Raw genomic sequence first — 18,448 nt, 5'->3', positions numbered from 1 at the left:
TGGCAACAAACTAAACATAGACATTTTTTTGGCAATTTTTTTAAAAAAATGATATGGTTAAAAATGGCAACAAAGTGAACAGGCCCATCATTGACAAACTTCTAATTGCAAGAAATATAATCGACATGTGCTAGTTCCATGAAATGTCATCGTACAAGTGACTTTATCTTAGAAATACCATTATCTGTATGGTTTCATTAGCAAACCTCCATTAAGTGCTATAGGATGAATTGTGCATTAAACGGGATGGAATTGATGGAACCCTAGCAAAGAAGGTATTTCTAAGAAATGTCACTTGCACGATGTTATTTTGTGAAATTCGCACTACTCGATGACATTTTTTAGATTTGGATATTTGCCAGTGGCATTATTTTTGTTTTTGTCATATTTGATTGGTTGCAGCCCTACATTCAAGTTGGGCATCCGATTTTGGATGCAATATATCGAATTTGGATTTTTCTGGCAACCTGGTTGCTGAATCATGACAGCCATTGTGTCTTCAGACTTTCAAACTCGATTCAAATAGATTGTTTCTTGTGGATTTCGAATAGACAGTATATTGGCTAAAGTTTACACTGACTTGTGGATTTCGAATAGACAGTATATTGGCTAAAGTTTACACTGAGTAAAACGGACTGATTTTTGTGCTGTTGATCGATTCTGATTCTGCAATGTGCCACAGAACAGAAGTTCTGACGATACTGTTATATAGATCCAAGTGACCGGGCTACAGGATAGACCATTTGACAAAAAAATAAATCCAATCACAAGTGCTACAGGGCGTAGGCAACAACACCGAACAACGCGACAAGCAGCAGCAACACGTAGAGGCGTGACACGGCCGGCGGGCCGCCGGCGTCGCTGAACCTCGCGTACTCGGCCGCGAGCGGCATGTCGTCGACGGGGAGCGAGCACGCCGCCGGCCCATCCGCCGCCGCCGCGACGCCCGCGGCGGACGCCTCGTCGGCGGCCATCAGCGCCTGGATCACGGCGGTGGCCGCCGCGCCGTACCGCGTGGCGTTCCGCTGCAGCAGCCACATGATCCCCATCAGCTGGCACTCTCGTTCGCCCGTCACGCCGGCGCCGCCCTGCTGCTGCTTCTTCTTCGCCGCCGCTGCCGCCGCCGCGGCGGCGCCGCCAGAGCCGGCCTTTATCTGCGGCATCACCAGGCTCGCGTCAGACAGAATGAACAGTAATGGCATTTACTAGTTCCGTGGTACTGTTAACCCACAATTAATGGACACCAACCGGACGAAGTAAAACAACAAAAAAAAATTACTACAGTAAAATTTACCTTACGCTACAGACATTCTTGAAGTCATGAACACAGAATTATGACAAGTGACAGCCCGAGCCTGAGCTCTCTGCTTTCTACTGTTGGCACACATGGCCTTCTACGTGCCATGCATGTTACGACGCATTAAGATCTTTGGAAGAACCTATCAGTACCAATCCATATAGAGCACTGCCCCAAACAAAAAAAAAAGACAAATTTTGTACGTACACTAGTAACACTACTATACCATTTTAGATGATATAGTATACGCTAGTAGAGTTCTAGTGGAGTATCACTACTATACTAAGGGGGTGTTTGGGAGAGAGGGGATAAAGTTTAGCTTTAGCCCCTCTCTCCCAAACACCCCCTAACATTCTGCACGCTATCCGGTAACCAAGTTGGAGGCCAAATGGCTCGTTTGTTAACAAATTAAGCAAATGATTCGGTCTTTCTAATAGCGACGAGACTCCTTATGTGGGAAAGGACGATGATGCTGTAATTGTGCCCCCAAACGCTATGGCAATCAAAGGGGGTAGGGGAATGGAGGCATGTTCCGAACAAATCATTCTCCAGGGCCTACGCAACAGGCCCGGACTCCAGATCTCATCATTCCTGGTCACTCGCTTCAATAATGCTGGCAGGGCAGCAGCAGCTAGGGCACACACACGCCACACCAGGCAACAGAGACGGTACCCCTGGTTGTATGCTAGTGGCTCCCCTCCTGTCCATGGCTTTCATTAAACGCCATGTCTCCAAGAAGAGCATTGCTAAGAAGCAACGGCGCAATGCAGTCATGGCTCAAATGAGTATTATCACTCTCGTGAGTGACTAATATGATTTTTATAGTAATATATACGTGATGAGAACATCGGCGTTGCCTGTTCACTGTGCAGGACTGCATGAATTTGCAAGATCAGTGCAAGGAACCTTTTTAACTGACGATCGAGCAGCTGACAATCTGAACTTGAACTGTCGAACTGAACCGATCAGTTAATGAACATAGCTGACAGAACAGAAGCAAGCATTCAAGTAGATGCGTTAAATGTTTTAATTGTTTCTAGGACTATCATGTTCATGAGGTTTTAATGCAAAGTAGGAGTACGTGGTATAGTAGTACTAAGATGTGATCTAGTATGTGATCGATCTCACCGTGGTCAGGGCGCGGAGGCACTTGGAGCAGCCGGGGACGCCTGGCTCCGCGCAGTCCTTCTCCAGCCTCCTCGCCGCCGCGTCCGCCGGAGCCCATTGCCCGCCTTCCGCCGGCGGCGGGCCGCACGTCAGCCTCCTCAGCCTCACCCCGCAGTAGCAGAACGCCACGTCGCACGTCCCGTTGGCGCCCGGCGGGCGAGGCAGCGCCGCCCCCTCCGCCCGCAGCGCGCGGTCCGCGGCGCCCGCGCACGCCTCCGAGTCGTCGGGCGGCACGGGCATGTCCACGGCCGCGGCGGCCGCCGACTTGGCCGGCCTCTGCGCGAGCGCCGCGGGCGCGTAGGCCGCAAACAGCCACGCGGCCAGCGGCGGGCAGCAGCGCAGCCTCGTGGTCAGCGCGCCGCCGCCGTCGACGCAGGAGGACGTCACGGCCGGGAGGAGCGACGGGGACGGGGTCAGCGGGCACGTCGACGACGTCCCAGACGCGGCGTCCGACTGCTCCGGGAACGCCGGGATCGTGGCGCTCCCTGGCTGCGCCGGGGTCGCCGAGGGGAAGATCAGCGCCGGGTCGAGCGGCGCCGGGTCCGGCAATGCCGCCGCCGTGGAGCACGGCGCGAGGCGGGACGCCGCGGCCACGTAGAGGCAGAGGAGGAGGAGACGGCGGCGAAGCGGAGGCATCGTCTCTCTCTCGTCTCGCGTCTCGCGCGCGCGCGCGTGCGTGCGTGCGTCGTGCGCGGCGGGCGCACGCGCGTGGTGGTTTTTCTGGTTGGATGGATTGAGAGAGTGAGAGTGGGAGTGGGCGAGTGAAGTGAAAGCGTGGAGAGTGAATGAGTGATCGGCTATATGCCTATATGGACGAAATGATGAGAGAAAGCTTTGTGCTTTGCTGGTCTAGAGCCAAAGAACGCATGATTAGATTGGTTCTTGTATAATGTTCTTCCAGAGAGCAAAACCAGCCGCAGCCTTTTGCAAAGGGAGCTCCTTTCATCTGTGGATCATTTTTATCGTTTTACAGAGAGAGCTATCTTCTTTCTTTCTACCTTGTCAAACTTTGTGGGGCTGTGCATTTTCGAGTGTTGTTTCAGGGAAGCTGCGGAAGGCGGGTTAAAGTGACCTCGCTACTCAATTCAGCTTAAAACCAGCAGCTTTGTTGTAATCCTGTGTTTGCTTTCAGTTCATTTGCTATCCACTTCAATGTTCAAATTAACCGTCTGATCGAGTGCTACTCTAGCTAGTATGGCGTATAGCACATTGCCACTCGATGTTTGCTCATGCGTGAAGGCTGAAGGCATCACATACGCCCTCCTTGTGTCACGGTCATGGCTAGTGTTTTGTTTATGTGAGACAGAGCAGCATCTCGCAGCCTACGTATAGCCTTTGCAGCTGAGGTAATACTACTACTCGTATGCTGCCATGAATCATTCTGGAGAGAGCACAGAGTATCATGTGTTACTGCTGGCGTAATAGTTTACGACTCGTGGTAAGGTAGGTGGATATTCGTTTTGTTTTCAGTGCGTGTATTATACTACTCCATCCCGTTCTAAAATACTTTTCGTTCTAAAATATTTAACCACTTATCTTATTTAATTAAAAAATTATAAAATTATTATTTATTTTATTTATAACTTGCTTTATCGTCAAAAAGTATTTTAATTATAACTTATCTGTTTTTACATTTGCACTAGTTTTTTAAATAAGACCAGACCAAACGTTAGAATCAAAAAATCAAACAACATCTAATTTGGGAATTGGGACGGAGGTGGAGGTAGTACCAGTAGTAGTATACGAAGCTACAGTGCATGCACCAGGCTAGGATAGATGCTAGTATGCTACACATGCTGATAGGAGTGCCAAACTAAGGGCTTATTCGTTTCAAATGAATTGCAAAGAAATATTATAGGAATAGAAATGAGTTTTAAACTATCATTCATTTTATAGGAATGCACTATAGGAAAACTATAGGAAAGTTTTCTATTCCTCCATTTTTGAAGGAAAAGCATAGGAAAAAATAATCCACTTCAACCTAATATTTGCGTTTCTTGGGTTGGTTTGCTCAATAACATAGGAAAAATTTCTGAGTTTTTCAATCCATAGGTTTACACATATATTTCTATAGTATTCCTACGTTTTTCCTATTCATACGTTTTGAAAATCCTGTGAACCGAATGAGCTCTAAGCAAATACTCCCTCCGTCTCATTTTAAAGGCAGCCATTTTTTTCCACGTCCAACTTTGATCGTCCGTCTTGTTTAATTTTTTTTTAAAAAAATTAAAAACATAAGTCACGAGTAAAGTATTATTCATATTTTATCATCTCATAACAACAAATATACTAATTATAAAAAAATTTAAATAAGACGGGCAATCAAAGTTGGGTGCGGAAACTCATAATTGCACTTAAAATGGAACGGAGGGTGTAGGTTATTACAACGACATCACATCTCACTTGCTGATAATGGTACCAGTATTTAGTTACTACCTCCGTCCCAAAATAAGTGCAGCCGTGGATATCCGTGCCCAACATTTGACCGTCCGTCTTATTTGAAAATTTTGAAAATATTTAGTCACACATAAAGTACTATTTATGTTTTATCATCTAATAGCAATAAAAATACTAATCATAAAAAAATTTCAAATAAGACGAACGGTCAAACGTTGAACGTGAATAGTGCAAAACTGCATTTATTTTGGGACGGAGGGAGTAATAACTACGTCGTCTGTTCATCTGTTTTTAGCCAAACACACGTAGTATCCACCTAGTAAATGTTTACAGATTACAAAGTCACAGTATGACGGAATGTTTTGGAACAGGAGTCGCTGGCAGAGTGAACGAGAAATGCGAAACGGAGAGAACGTAATACTAGTAATTCAGACAACAGAACGCATCGTCCAAGGAGATAAAACGGATGGTGGCACACGCCGTCCGAGCGCACGGGATCGTCACTCACTGCACGCCTACAGCACACTTACGACGTACGGCTATTGCTGGCCTGCACGCCCTGCAGCCAGGAGCCATTAACAAAAGCGAAACACTGTCGCCTACCGCATTCCACCGCACGGCAGGGACCGCAACACAGCAGCGCCACGCGGCGGAAGCGACGACGACGACACGCCAAGAGCGCGACTGCGATTCTGCGAAAGCCGAGAGGCGCCTAGCCTTGTGAGGCGGCGACAGCCTCGCTTTCACCGTCTCACGCACCGGGCGGCGGACGACGGACGCGCGGTTGATTGCCTCTCATCCGCGGCGCGTGAGCGGCTGAGCGCGTGGAAGCGAGGCGCGCGCGACGTATTTCTTGCTCGCCTTGAAGGCGCCACGACCAGCGGCGTGTGGCGTCGCGCGTGCGCGGGTGGTTGTGGTTTCACTGGCTCGGTTTTAATCCCGTGCGTGGCGCCTGCGGCGGCTGTCGGTCACGGGCGCCACCAGCGTCCAGCGAGCGTGTCAAGCGAGACGTACTACTACTACTACTACTGAACCTGAACGGATGGAATGTTTTGTTGGCTCTCGATCGTCCTTGTTCTCTCGCTCGCTCCCGGAGATTCCTTCGAGTTTACACGCATGCTGATGCACGCGCTGGTTTTTTGGGCTGAGGCTGTTCGTTTCATAACACGCCTCCGAGCACGCGCACGCGCATGTTGGAATCATCACCGCGTACCATATAAAATCCTGGAGGGATCAGAGCTGGAGTTGCATGCTACTGGATGTACATTGATCTCACTGGCAATGGAGAGGTGTGATGCCTAGTAGAGTAGTAGGCCGGCCCACAAGAGCTGGGGTCATAAGCCCAGCTTGAGTTACGGACAAAAGTTCACTTTTACTCCCTTAAGTAGTGGCTGGATCCAATTCATACCCTTCAACCGCAAAATCGGGTATAATCACTTTGCCAAGCCCGACTATTTATAAACCATGAAAAATAAAACCCTTGGTTGTTTTGAGAGTGGTTTTCGCTAACATAGTTTCTACATGGCAGCCAACTCATAAAAAAGAATTTAAAAACTAAAGTGGGATCCACATGTAATCCCCTCTCTCTCCTTCCCTCTCTGCTCGTACCTCTCTCCCCATTGTCTTCTCAGCACAAACAGGGTGGCTGCTGGGTGGTAGCAGGCGATGGCAGCGAAGGAATTGGGGTGTGCACACGGCGGCGATGGCATCCCCTAAGCCTAATCCGTGCGACAATCGTCTTCATCCTTTAAAGCCAAGTGATCGTGGTAGCTCATCGACGACGTCTCCAACATCGCTATCCTTGCTAAGAAGAAGACCAAGTGGAAGCGGTATTGCTTCCACGAGCGGGAGAGGCCCTTTCCGTCCTCTTCGCCCTCTCCTAGTTGGCTCACCGCCCTACGGTGGTCGTCCCCAGCTATTCATGGTTGGATATGATCGCGCATGGTCCCACCAACGAACATGGTCAAGAAAGACAAAGGGGTGGTCGATCACAATGACGGCGGTGAGGCGGAGTCAGAGTCGGGCATAGTGGTGCCCCCGCACAAGTGCAGCAACTTCTCATTAGCTGTGATGTTGACGGCGCGGCAGGTGTGCCCGGTGGTGGAGGGCCACGATGCTGCTGGATCTGCCTCCCTCACCGAGCTCGGGCCTCCAGAGTTGGTGCGCAGAGGTGACGACGATGAACCTTCGAAATTCCCATGGAATCAATCCAGCAGCAAAGGGTGGGGGGGCAGCAAGGACAACGTCAATCTCCCTTCCTCCTTTCTCCTCCATCTCCTCGAGCCTTATAGAGCTCCCGCTTCGCCGTCGAGCTCCTCATCGCCTGTAGCGGCACCACTACAAAAAAATATATCCTGCATTCAACCCTCAGTGCGCCCCGAGTTGTTCGCCATTGCCGCGTTGTCACTAACCGGTCGCCACCGCCGTCGCCACCACCAACTTCCGACCGCAGTGCTGCACACCTGCCTCACCGTCGGCCTAACTCGTACCCGGCTCGCCACTCACGAGGAGAAAGAGGGCCGTGGTGGTGGTGGTGACCGGTGAGCGACAACGCAGCGATGGGCCATGTTTAGGGCCAGACCATAGCCTCTCTCGGCCCACTTCATTCTACTTGGGCCGAACTTCTCCCACGAGAAAGGCCATCGCCCATCGCTACTGAACTACGAGTACCATCGGATTCCGACTTTGCAGGCTACGACTTCGACGAACCATGTACCCAACATGCCACAAAACCACAATATCCAGGCGAGTTTTCTTCGCTTGGCCCTCCTGTCGAATCGAGCAGTCATACGTCGTGCCGTCGTATCGTCGACTCGTCGTCGTCCAACTCCAACCTTGCGCGGCAACCGGGTTTCCGGTTTCCTTCTCCTGCTTACAAATCGTCGGGCCCGGGCACCTCGTGACTACTCCCTCCGTTCCAATAAAAAAAAGACAAACACTGGTTTCGTGTCCAACGTTTGACCATCCGTTTTATTTGAAAAAATTATGAAAAAAATTAAAAAGATAAGTCACGCATAAAATATTAATCATGTTTTATCATCTAACAACAACGCAAGTACGAATTAAAAAAAATTTCATATAAGACGAACAGTCAAAGTTGGATACGAAAACCCATACGAAAACCCATAGCTTGTGGACGGAGAGAGTACGTGAGAACGGAGGGAAAAAAAAAAGAAACAGCCTGATATGCGGCCGTCAATCGCGGCGCACTCCATCGTATCTCATCATCTCCTCTCCCCCACCGCGCGCGCGCGCAGCCCGCGTGGTTAGATCCCGTTTCTACCAGCGCATATGATGTGCAAGGCACTCCAAGCCAGAAAAAAATATAAATCGCGTGGCTCGCGAGTACATGTATATACATATACTGCCGTAGTGCCATGGATGGGTGTACGGAAAATCACAATAATTTCTCTCTCTTCTTCTACCTTGTCATGGCCATCGCCGTCAGGCCGGACAATCAGGTAGAAACGCCAGCACGCACGCCGGCGATGAAAGCTCTTTTCTTTTTCTTTCGCCGGGCGCTTAAAACAAATCTCTTGTACATGGACAACGACTCAACATTTCATAAGTTTACCGCAGTCTCAACGATCGTACAATTCTAGAGCAAATGATGGCGCCGTTGATCACTCGGGTCGCTCTCACAATTAAACAGAAAAGTTGGCATCTTGTTCGGTTCGGGCAAGTGTGGACAGGCCGCTAGTTGGAGTAGGTGTACGTGGGGTATGTGCCGCGGCGATGGCGTCATGAGGTCGTAGGATGCCGCGAGGTTAGCTCAACGACGAGGCGCTAGTGCGCGCGCGTGCTTGGATGCTTGCGGGATTTCTTTGACCTCGGGAGGAAGAGGAGGCCAGGTCGGCACCGGATTGCGCCTTTTGAGTCCATATTTTTCAGGCCTCTGTTTCTTTCAGAAGGGTCCATGTCAATCAAAGGTCCCATTGCTGGTTCGCTAATGATGGATGGATCGATCGGAGATTTCGCTTTTATCGTTCCGTTGTTAATTTGAAGAGCATCTTCTAGTTGCGGAATATGTCAGGTTTGCAAGATTTTCCACACCCAAAAGTTCACTTTCTGATGGGTTAAAAATTAAAACAAGAAAAGGAAGAACAGAGATGTCACTAGTAACAGTGTTCACAAGTACTTTTTCTTTCAGTGAACTGATGATATTTACAAGTACTTGTGGGTATGACGACCAAAGAATGAAACAATCTGTCAAGCTCCCTGTCGATTTTTTTATCTCCACGCTGTTATTTGTTTCTTATTTTTCTCAATCTCCATCACCACTAGCTTATCAAAACTCTCGTAATAAACACAGTTTGAGAGAGAGAGAGAGAGAAATAAAAAAAGAAGAAAAAAAACGACGTTTTTTTTTCTTTCTTCTTTTTTATCGTGGCTCGATCATGGAGATGGACACGTCGTTGACGGACTGCGTCTTGGTGGTCTCCGTCTTCATCGCCAGCGAGAACTCCGACGCCGAGACCTTCTTCATCTCCCGCGCCGCGAACAGCGGCGGCTGCGCGGGCTCCGGCAGCTGCATCTGGTCGCTGATGAGCATGAGCACCACGTTGGACATGGTCGGCCGGAGCTCGGGGCTCTCCTGCACGCACAGCAGCCCGACGTGGAAGCACCGCCACGCCTCCTCCTTCGAGTAGTCGCCGGCGAGCGACGCGTCCATGAACTCCGCCGCCTTGTCCTCGTTCCACAGCTTCCATGCCTGCACACGTTCATATGAACACAAACAAGTTAAAAAAAAAAGACTCTGCTTTTTTTTTTACCAGAAAGAGTTTGATGCAAAAAGTTTCTGAATTTTTTTTTTACATCTTGGATCAGGGTTTGCTGGTTATTCTGAAGGTACATTGCGCCATTGCGTTGGCCGCTGAGGATCTCGAGCACAAGAACGCCGAGGCTGAACACGTCAGACTTCACCGAGAAGACGCCCTCCATCGCGTACTCCGGCGCCATGTACCCACTGCAAAATCCATCGGTTCATTTCAATACAAGTTGAGGTAAGATTTGTGCTTGATGAGCCATGAGAAATCAGGTGATCGATGCACATAGTGCAAATACGTTGACGTACTATGTGCCTACGACGTGTCCGGTGTTGACCTCGTTGCTCTCCTCCTCGAAGATCTTGGCCATGCCGAAGTCGGAGATCTTAGGGTTCATCTTGTTGTCGAGGAGCACATTGCTCGCCTTGAGGTCTCTGTGGATGACCTTGAGACATGAATCCTCGTGGAGGTAGAGCAAACCACGGGCGATCCCAAGGATGATGCTCTGCCGAGTCTTCCAGTCCAATTGAGCCCTCTTTCTGGAATCTGACGAGACAAAACCGAATTAGATTTACCTCATGGTTACTTTAGTTTTAGACTTTCAGTGTTCCAAGATGAAATGAAACAGAGCTTCAGTACAGGTCAGATCGGTTAATCTGAACAGTTTATAATTCCAATCGGGTTTAACTACACGCACGAAGCACATGGACCTAGTTTGCTTCCCATTGACCTACTTTGCATCGATTTGGTAACTTCGTTAGACTTAAACGACTCGAAAAAACAATAAATTATGCAGAGTGCAGAACCACGAGTCCAGCTTTGACGCAATCATGTGCGTATCCCATGTGTATCAGTTTCTCACCAGCCACTAACAAATTCAAACAATCACAAAAAATACCTATAATCCTGCAAGAATTTATAATGACAAAACAAAACAAAACAAAAAAACAGTAACAAAGAGAGAGGAAGCAGACGAACCGAAGAGGAAGGCATCGAGGCTTCTGTTAGGGAGGTACTCGTAGATGAGCATCTTCTCCTCCTTCTCCACGCAGCAGCCAAGCAGCCTGACCAGGTTCCTGTGCTGCAGCTTGGCGATCAGCTCCACCTCGTTCCTGAACTCCGCCGCGCCCTGCCGCGACCTCGCCGACAGCCGCTTCACCGCGATCTCCGCGCCACCGCCCAGAACACCCTGATCATCACATCCAAGAACCCAAACTTCAGTCGATGCAAATTGGCATATATCAGGAGTAGTGCTATTTCCAGGACAAAATCTAGAAAAATTTGCTGGTGTTCATACCCTGTAGACAGGGCCGAAGCCGCCTTCGCCGAGCTTGTTCTCCTTGGAGAATTGGTTGGTGGCGTCGTACATGGAGGAGAGGTCCATGAGAGGCAGGTCCGAGTTGGACAGTGGCCTCAGGCTCTCTATCTGCGCCCTCCTGACGGCTGCAAAGGAACCAAGAAAACCAAATGTAACAATTCACAAATTTGCAGCGTTTGCGGATTGATCATGGCTGAATAATCGATCGATCGATCGATCTTACCGTTGCGCTTCCTCCATCTCCAGCAGTACACGCAGTAGAAGAGGGTGCAGATGATGACCACCACCAGAATCGACACCATTATCGGCATCCCATTGTGGCTCGAGTGCCCTGGTGCAACAAACCAAGAACGCGTACCCTGACGCCAGTTCAGTCACCTTCTTCCAACTCAAGAACACGAACATACACACACTGCAATATCTTCAGCAAGAAAGAAAACTGCGCGTACGTACCTCCTGAATCAGTCGCGGGTGTTGTATCCATCAGCCGGCGATGTCGAAAACGGTACAACGACGATCCAGCCTCGCCTTCTTCTCCCCGGCTCTTCATCAAAACCAGTTCTCTGATGAGAGAAAGCCTTGGGAAATTTTGCACTGCTTCTCTGCAGGAATATATACCTCTCGTCACTATTGGGTTGTTGGAGAGAGGTTGCAGGCTAGCTAGCTAGCTTAGCCTTAATCTGAAGATTGGCTCGTTAGTGGCTTAGTGCTTACTGTTGTGCTGGCACCAATGTGTACAGACTACAGAGCATATAAGTACAGCTCAGGTGAGAGGAGAATAAAATGGATATGCTGCTGCCTGCTGCAGGTATGGGGATGGAGAGGGAGGGGGCGTTGATGGCTGCAGGATGAACTGGTTTTTCAAATGTTGCTGCAAATATTTCATGCTTGTCCTTTTAGGACTGCAAATTGTGCTGCTTGACCATTGTGTGGAACATGAACACCTACGGGTACAGCGACCCCTCTCTCTGTTATTCTGGTTGTTTTCTGATATTGGACGGCAGTGGATGCTGATCATCCAAATTTTTGTCCACTGCTTTTGTTCAGTTGTTCTTATCATCATCGCTTGATTTGCTGATCAATCCTGACTGACTCATTCTCTCGCAAATTAATCCAGCTGTACTATAATCTAATCCTGCCACTACAACTTGTGATGTGAACCCAAACAGTAGGAGTAAGTAATCAACGCTAACTTTTCACATGTGCTGATTCAGGATTAGGTGACTGTCAAGGGGGCGGTGTGCAAGACAACCACCAAAAAGGAATTAGTATCTTTTTCCTGCCATGTTTGAGACGTGAGCGTGTGAACTAATTAAAGGGCACTGAAACCAGGGTAAGGCTTGTACAGCTATAATGAAATGAAACGGGGAAGTATTAAAGGGTTGGAAGTGTGTTTGATTTGATTCCCTTTTGACAAACGAGGACACACGCCATGAAAATTATTTCTCGGTGTGGTGTGGGTGCGGTGCGTGTGCGTGTGGGAGCATGACAAGCTGGGCCACCTCATCGGCGTAGGAGCTTGTTGCCTTGTGCGTCAAATGGTCAAAACGATTTGGCATTTTGTACTGGTTGGTAGGGCGGATCCGGTGGTGGAGATGCACGTTTCGCCTTTTTATTTTGCAAAGAGGAGCTAATTAAGGCTATGTTTGATTCAGCTATTATAATCTAAATTATTAGGAGTAAGCTGAAACAAATAGATAGCTTATTATGATAGATTGTTATAATCTATAAGTCAGATTACTATAATCTGGTAAGCCACTCTAAAGGTGCTTTTGCTTTTTTTAATTATTGGGTGGCTAACAGCTAACAAACAGATAATAATCAGAAACAAACAGCTAGCAGCTTATTCTATATCGGCTTATTATAATCCAGCTTATAGTAATCTAGTTCTATAATCTATATTAGAATAATCTTAAGCTGAAAGAAACAGGGCCTAAGACTGAGTTCTTTTATTCACTTTCCTAACTTATCTCCCATTTTCCACGTACATATTTATCAAACTATTAAACGGTACAAATTTTATAAAACTTTTTATACAAAAGTTATTTTAAAAAAATCATATTAATCATTTTTAAGTTATTTTAGCTAATGCTTAATTAATTATACATTAATAAACCATCATGTTTTCCGTGCAAGGAGATGGAGTTCCAAACTCTACCTCTCAAACACATCCTAAGGATAGTGATGATGCGAGCGATGCCTACATCTCTAACATGTGGGTCTAATGTATTGACATCAATGGAGGGAGGGTCCGCGTGCCAGTCAGCCAGTGTATGTATTAATAGCATGACGGCAGTGTCTAGTTATTAGAATATTAAGGAGCTAATGACCTCTCAATTATCATGGTTAGTTGGTAATTTTATATGGCTTACAGTTTAAGCGAGCATTTTAATACGCATCCTGCAACGGATTGAGCGAGACAGGGGAGTAGGGGGATTAAGCCCCCCCATGATCTAATCAAACGATATTCATGGGGGTGATACATATAATAGGGTGGAAGATAAGATGGAATAAGAAATGTCTTGCGGTGGAGCATTTAGGTGGGTAAGTTAAGTTGACGATCAAGACCCGATAACTCTCCATCAGTCCAAATCGCAGACTCTTGTTGTCATGCGAAGAAAAGAATTCTAGCGTGACAATGCAATCAGGGAGTAGCCTCCAAATGAGACCAGTCATGGCCTAGAATTTGAATGGATGAATGGGCCAAAATTTTAGTCACCAAACAAGTTCACCTGACGTCCCTCAATTGTATGCCGAGTCTGACCGCAATTCAAGAAATATGTACCTCTAAACTATGTAAAACTGTTCAAAACATGTCCCAAGGCAATATAGATGTTTGGTTTCGCTGACATGGCTTCCTAGTCAGCAAAAAATAAAAAAAATAAATATGTGAGACCCACCTGTAAGTAAGAAGGAAAAATGTGAGGTCCACGTGTCAGCATCATCTTCTTCATTTTTCTTATCTTCTCTTTTGCCGCCGATGGCAGATGGGGAGAGGCGGCCACCGTCGACTCCACGCTGCTTGGCCACGTCAACGGTGGCGGCGACCAACCCCTGCACCCTAGGCCCCGGCGTGCTGCTCAGCCTCGCGCTCCGAACCACCCGACCCAGCCATGGATGAGAGGGAGATGGCGGCGAGGAGAGCACCAAGCCTAGCTCGTCGTGCCATGGGTGGCGTGCGGCATTGCGGGGGATGGGGTTCAAGGACGACGACGATGTGGACGATGCGGTCGGCGAAGTCGTGGACGATGGCGATGGATTCGCACGGCCGCCGCTCGGACCCCAGGCTGAGTGCCTTCTTCACCTTCGAGAACCCGAGATGGCATACCAGAACCGCCATGCGGAATGTGTTGGTGAAACTGCCGCTGGCAATGGAGCCGTCGTCGACCTCCGCGCGAGCGTCGTCGTCACCGCCGTCCCCACGCCCTCGGGAGTGGCGGCGAATAAGGGGACAGGCGCCGCCGACGAGCAGATCTAGCCGCCCTCGCCCTCGACAGCAGCAGAGGCGGAGATGAAGGCGGTGGGCGAGAGCAGCGGCCTCTTCTTTCCCCCTCTCCCACCAGCCTCATCTCGCCCCCTCTCTGGCTGGCACCAGTTGCTGCCGCCGCCGCCTCTCATCCTTTTGCCGTTGACGGGTGAAGAAGATAAGAGAAGACAAAACAAAAAAAAGGAAAAGAGAGAGGAGGAAAAAAAGAGATGTTAACTAGGATGTGCGCCCCCACATACTTTTTTATTTTTATTTTTGATTACTAGAATGTCACGTTAGTGAAACCGGGCATCTATATTGCCTTGGGAATTTTTTTAGACGGTTTTACATAGTTTAGGGTATACATTTCTGGTATTGCAGTTAGGACCTTAAATAGACTCGGCGTACAATTGAGGGACGTCAGGTGAACTTATTCCATGAGACGTACAAGCCTTAGTAGCATTATAGTTCTTGCCAGAGTCATTTGGGCTTGGAAGTTGTATTCACCTAGTAGGCTATTACGTCCTTCAACTATAAGCTTTCAACGAGTTTTTTTTCCTTAACTTTGAAAACCAGATCAAATTAGATGAATACCCCGCCGTTTTGCTATAGGAAATTAAGTTACATAATATATACAGATAGGATACAATATGATTATTAAAACCAAAACAAATTGATACTTATAAATTTTAAGCCTATAAATAATTAAGATTGTATGGTGCTTTGAGAGAAAAAAGAAGAAACAATTTCAACCATACATCTATAATCTAATGGCTAGAAATAATTAGTGTGATATGACTTAATGAGAAAAGAGAGAAATAGCTTAACGGGGGGATGAACTATATAAGTATAAGTATAAATGATACCTCCTCGGCTTAATTGCCGTCGAGAGTGGGAGGTGCTAATGGACGGGTGGTTGCTGTGAGCGATCACCCGTCCCTCCCCTAAGACGGCTCCCCTCCCCCTTCCACATCCCCTTCTTCTCTTTCTACTACGCCATAATTTTTTTAAAAAAAATTAAAAAAAAAGTTAGAAAATTTTATGTATAGAAATACTATATAAAAAATATTTGAATTCAAATTAAAATTTAAATCAGGTATATAAACTTTTGACTTATAAACTTTGGGTGTATAAACTTTATATGTATAGAAATACTATATTAAAAAATATTTGAATTTAAATTTAAATTTAAATTTGAATTAGATATATAAACTTTTGACTTATAAACTGTGGGTCTCTAAACTTTAGGTGTATAAGCTTTAGATGTATAGAAATAGTATATATAAAATATATTTGAATTCAAATTCAAATTTGAATCGGATATATAAATTTTTGACTTATAAACTTTGGATCTCTAAATTTTAGATGTGTAAACTTAAGGTGTACAAACTTTAGGTGCATAAATTTACTAAAATAGAAAAGTGATACGGTGCTAAAAAAAAAGAAAATCATCTGGGGAGAGGGACTGATCGCTCCTAGCGACCGATCGCTCCTTATGACTTTCGGTCGAGAGTCGTAGTCTCGTAGAGTCGAGAGGATGGAGCGAGACGGCCGAGGAGGTCCGGTGATTGGCCCAGTGCCGACTTTACGGCCCAATAATTACATAGCCCAAGTGGACTATTTTGGGGGTTGGAGATTTGTCCGCCGACCCCTCCACCGTACTCCATACACGGTGCCCTCGCTTATTCCCGAAGAACAACTACCACGAAACCACGCACTGTGCGGCGACGCCATTGCAAGATTGTGAAAACTGAAAACCACATTTCTTCTGGCGTCTCTCCTTGATCTGGAAACTGATGATTCAGACATCTTGGACGCATAAGGTGAGTGACTGAGTGCAGAATATTTTTGTCCTGGCATTGTTTGGCTTTATGCTTACCCCGTCAGGAGAACGGCCTATGTGCAAATCATGTTGAGAGATTAGCCCAAGAATTTTGCGTCAGAGCTGTGTAATTCTTGAATCTTGATTTCATAAGCACTTCGCAGAAATTGAGATTAGTCCCAAGAAATTAAGATGGATCGGAAGTTCTTTCTTTGGTAAGGAAAAAAAAAAAGAACGAACATCTTCCGATCTGTTCTCCGTTGTTACTTGTTTTGATTTGGTTTTCGATGGAGAGGATGAAGATAGTCGGCTAGGAGGGCCGGTGATTGGCGCAGTTCTGACTAAACGGGCCAATAACTGCATAGCCCAACTGTCACATCGGGGGTCGGAGATTTATTCCCCGAAACCCCCAGCAGGTTGGAGATTCATCTTCCGAACCCGCTCCGCCGTTACGGTGCCCCTCCTACTACCTCACAAGTCACAACTCCGATGAACCACGCGTACGTGTTCCTCCTTGGTCCCCGACGTTATTTGCGAGATCATCGTGAAACCTTCAATTCTTCCGGCGTTTCTCCTTGATCTGGAAACTGGACGGTTCATTCAATCATCGTGAAACCCTCATTTCTTCCGGCATTTCTCCTTTTTTTAATACGCAAGGAGCGCATTTTTTCCATTAAGAGAAATAAAAGTTATTTACAAGGATAAAAGGAAAACAAGCAGGGGACCGATACAGAACGCTATGGAAAACTATAAAAATATCTCGCGTTAAATTTGACTACCACGACCTCGTAAAGGCCAAACAGCGGGGACCCCGTGATTAGCTGACTTCCAAAGCATGGCCTCCTCCGCCATTGCTTTCGCCACTTCGGTCCAAGACCTTTGTTGTTGATTGAAGATTCGGTTGTTCCGTTCCTTCCAAATTGTCCAAGCCACCAATGTCACGACAGTGTTGAAGCCTCGACGATACCGCGCCCCAATTTTCATTCGGCTATCACAGAGCCAATTGTGGAAGGATGGCTCGTTGACAGGTAAGCAGTTCGGACTCCTTATCGCCTGAAGCGTTCACCACCATAATTGTCTCGATTCAGGGCATGCTACTAAGATGTGATCAATGCTTTCGTCCTGTTGATCGCAAAGAACACAACGATCCGGGTGTGGCAACCCTCGACTGCGCAGACGGTCAGCGGTCCAGCATCTGTTCATTGTAACCAACCACAAGAAGAAGCGGCATCGAGGCGGAGCGAGTGACTTCCAAATTGGGGTGGAAAGGAAGGTGACTATAGGCGGATTTTGAGCTGTATTGGCCCGAACTCTCTCATTTCCAGATGATTGAACCAGGAGTAGTAGGATCAAGATCCACCATTTGGACAAGCGACCAAAGCTGTAGATATTCTAGAATAGGTTGGATCCCAAGTGCTCCTCGGATGTCTTTGATCCATTGGCGACCTGTTAGTGCCTCAGCCACCGTCCGACGCCGGCGCACGCGTGGTGGAATTTTATCATAGATGTTCGGAGCAATGGACCGAATGCAACCCTCTTGCAACCAGCTATCTTCCCAGAAGAGAATAGTTTGTCCGTCTCTTAATTGACAGACGGTAGAGGATGCAACGAAGTTCCTTTCTTTTTGCGACCCCGGAATAGCTAGCCCCTGCCAAGGTTTGCTTGAGGAGGTCCGTTGCAACCATGTCCACCTGGAACGAAGAGCTATACCCATAAGCTCCAGATTCGGTACACCCAAACCGCCGTAGTTTTTAGGGGCGCAAACTTTGGACCAAGCAACCCTGCAACACCCTCCATTAGCTTGCGCTTTACCTGCCCAAAGGAACCCGCGACGGATCTTGTCGATGCCCTTGACCACCCACTTGGGTGCATCAATCACAACCAGCAGATAGATCGGGATAGCGCTGAGAACAGCGTTAACCATAGTAGCACGACCAATTGAAGACATTTGGTTGGACTTCCAAGTGCCGGCATTTCTCCTTGATCGGGAAACTGGACGTACGATTGATTCATACATCTTGGAAGACATCTGTACTAGGTGAGTGCTGCAGATTTGTCCTGGAATTGTTTGTCTGTATAATTCTGGATTTCATAAGCACTTTGCAGAAATTGAGATTAGTCCCTACAAATTAAGATGGATCAGAAGTTCTTTCTTTGGCAGGCAAAAAGGAACGAACATCTTCCGATCCGTTCTCCAGCAGTGCAACTTGACACC

General features: G+C 47.4%; 2 protein-coding genes across 3 annotated transcripts; both read right to left on the bottom strand.

Moving 5' to 3' along the window:
- Positions 1-674: 674 nt before the first annotated feature.
- On the bottom strand, positions 675-3,240 carry LOC4330490 (uncharacterized GPI-anchored protein At4g28100). Its single transcript, XM_015769436.3, has 2 exons — positions 2,426-3,240; positions 675-1,154 (listed from the first exon to the last, which is right to left on the bottom strand). Exons 1-2 carry the CDS (start codon positions 3,098-3,100, stop codon positions 774-776), a joined length of 1,056 nt encoding a protein of 351 aa, XP_015624922.1. The 5' UTR covers positions 3,101-3,240; the 3' UTR covers positions 675-773.
- A 5,733-nt stretch (positions 3,241-8,973) lies between these two features.
- LOC4330489 (cysteine-rich receptor-like protein kinase 44) lies at positions 8,974-11,809 on the bottom strand. Of its 2 annotated transcripts, XM_066307746.1 has the most exons (8): positions 11,660-11,809; positions 11,399-11,547; positions 11,169-11,276; positions 10,925-11,070; positions 10,606-10,816; positions 9,936-10,173; positions 9,677-9,827; positions 8,974-9,572 (listed from the first exon to the last, which is right to left on the bottom strand). In XM_066307746.1, exons 1-8 carry the CDS (start codon positions 11,695-11,697, stop codon positions 9,243-9,245), a joined length of 1,371 nt encoding a protein of 456 aa, XP_066163843.1. In that variant the 5' UTR covers positions 11,698-11,809; the 3' UTR covers positions 8,974-9,242. The 2 variants fall into 2 exon arrangements, with proteins under 2 accessions (XP_066163843.1, XP_015622616.1); XM_015767130.3 differs by having other exon boundaries at positions 11,399-11,671.
- Between the last annotated feature and the right edge of the window lie 6,639 nt (positions 11,810-18,448).

The sequence above is a fragment of the Oryza sativa genome, chromosome 2 (genome assembly GCF_034140825.1).
Source record: "Oryza sativa Japonica Group chromosome 2, ASM3414082v1".
Classification (NCBI taxonomy): Eukaryota; Viridiplantae; Streptophyta; class Magnoliopsida; order Poales; family Poaceae; genus Oryza; species Oryza sativa.
This window is presented reverse-complemented; position numbering and strand designations above follow the sequence as displayed.

What these genes read in the sequence shown, in the direction of transcription:
- LOC4330489 (XM_066307746.1), bottom strand. Translation starts at nt 11,697, where the DNA reads ATGCTCTGTAGTCTGTACACATTGGTGCCAGCACAACA. An exon ending in GAGATGGAGGAAGCGCAACG is followed by an intron (nt 11,071 to 11,168) that starts GTAAGATCGATC and finishes GTTCCTTTGCAG; the next exon opens with CCGTCAGGAGGGCGCAGATA. An exon ending in AGCAAACCCTGATCCAAGAT is followed by an intron (nt 9,573 to 9,676) that starts GTAAAAAAAAAA and finishes GAACGTGTGCAG; the next exon opens with GCATGGAAGCTGTGGAACGA.
- LOC4330490 (XM_015769436.3), bottom strand. Translation starts at nt 3,100, where the DNA reads ATGCCTCCGCTTCGCCGCCGTCTCCTCCTCCTCTGCCTCTACGTGGCC. An exon ending in GCCTCCGCGCCCTGACCACG is followed by an intron (nt 1,155 to 2,425) that starts GTGAGATCGATC and finishes GTGATGCCGCAG; the next exon opens with ATAAAGGCCGGCTCTGGCGG.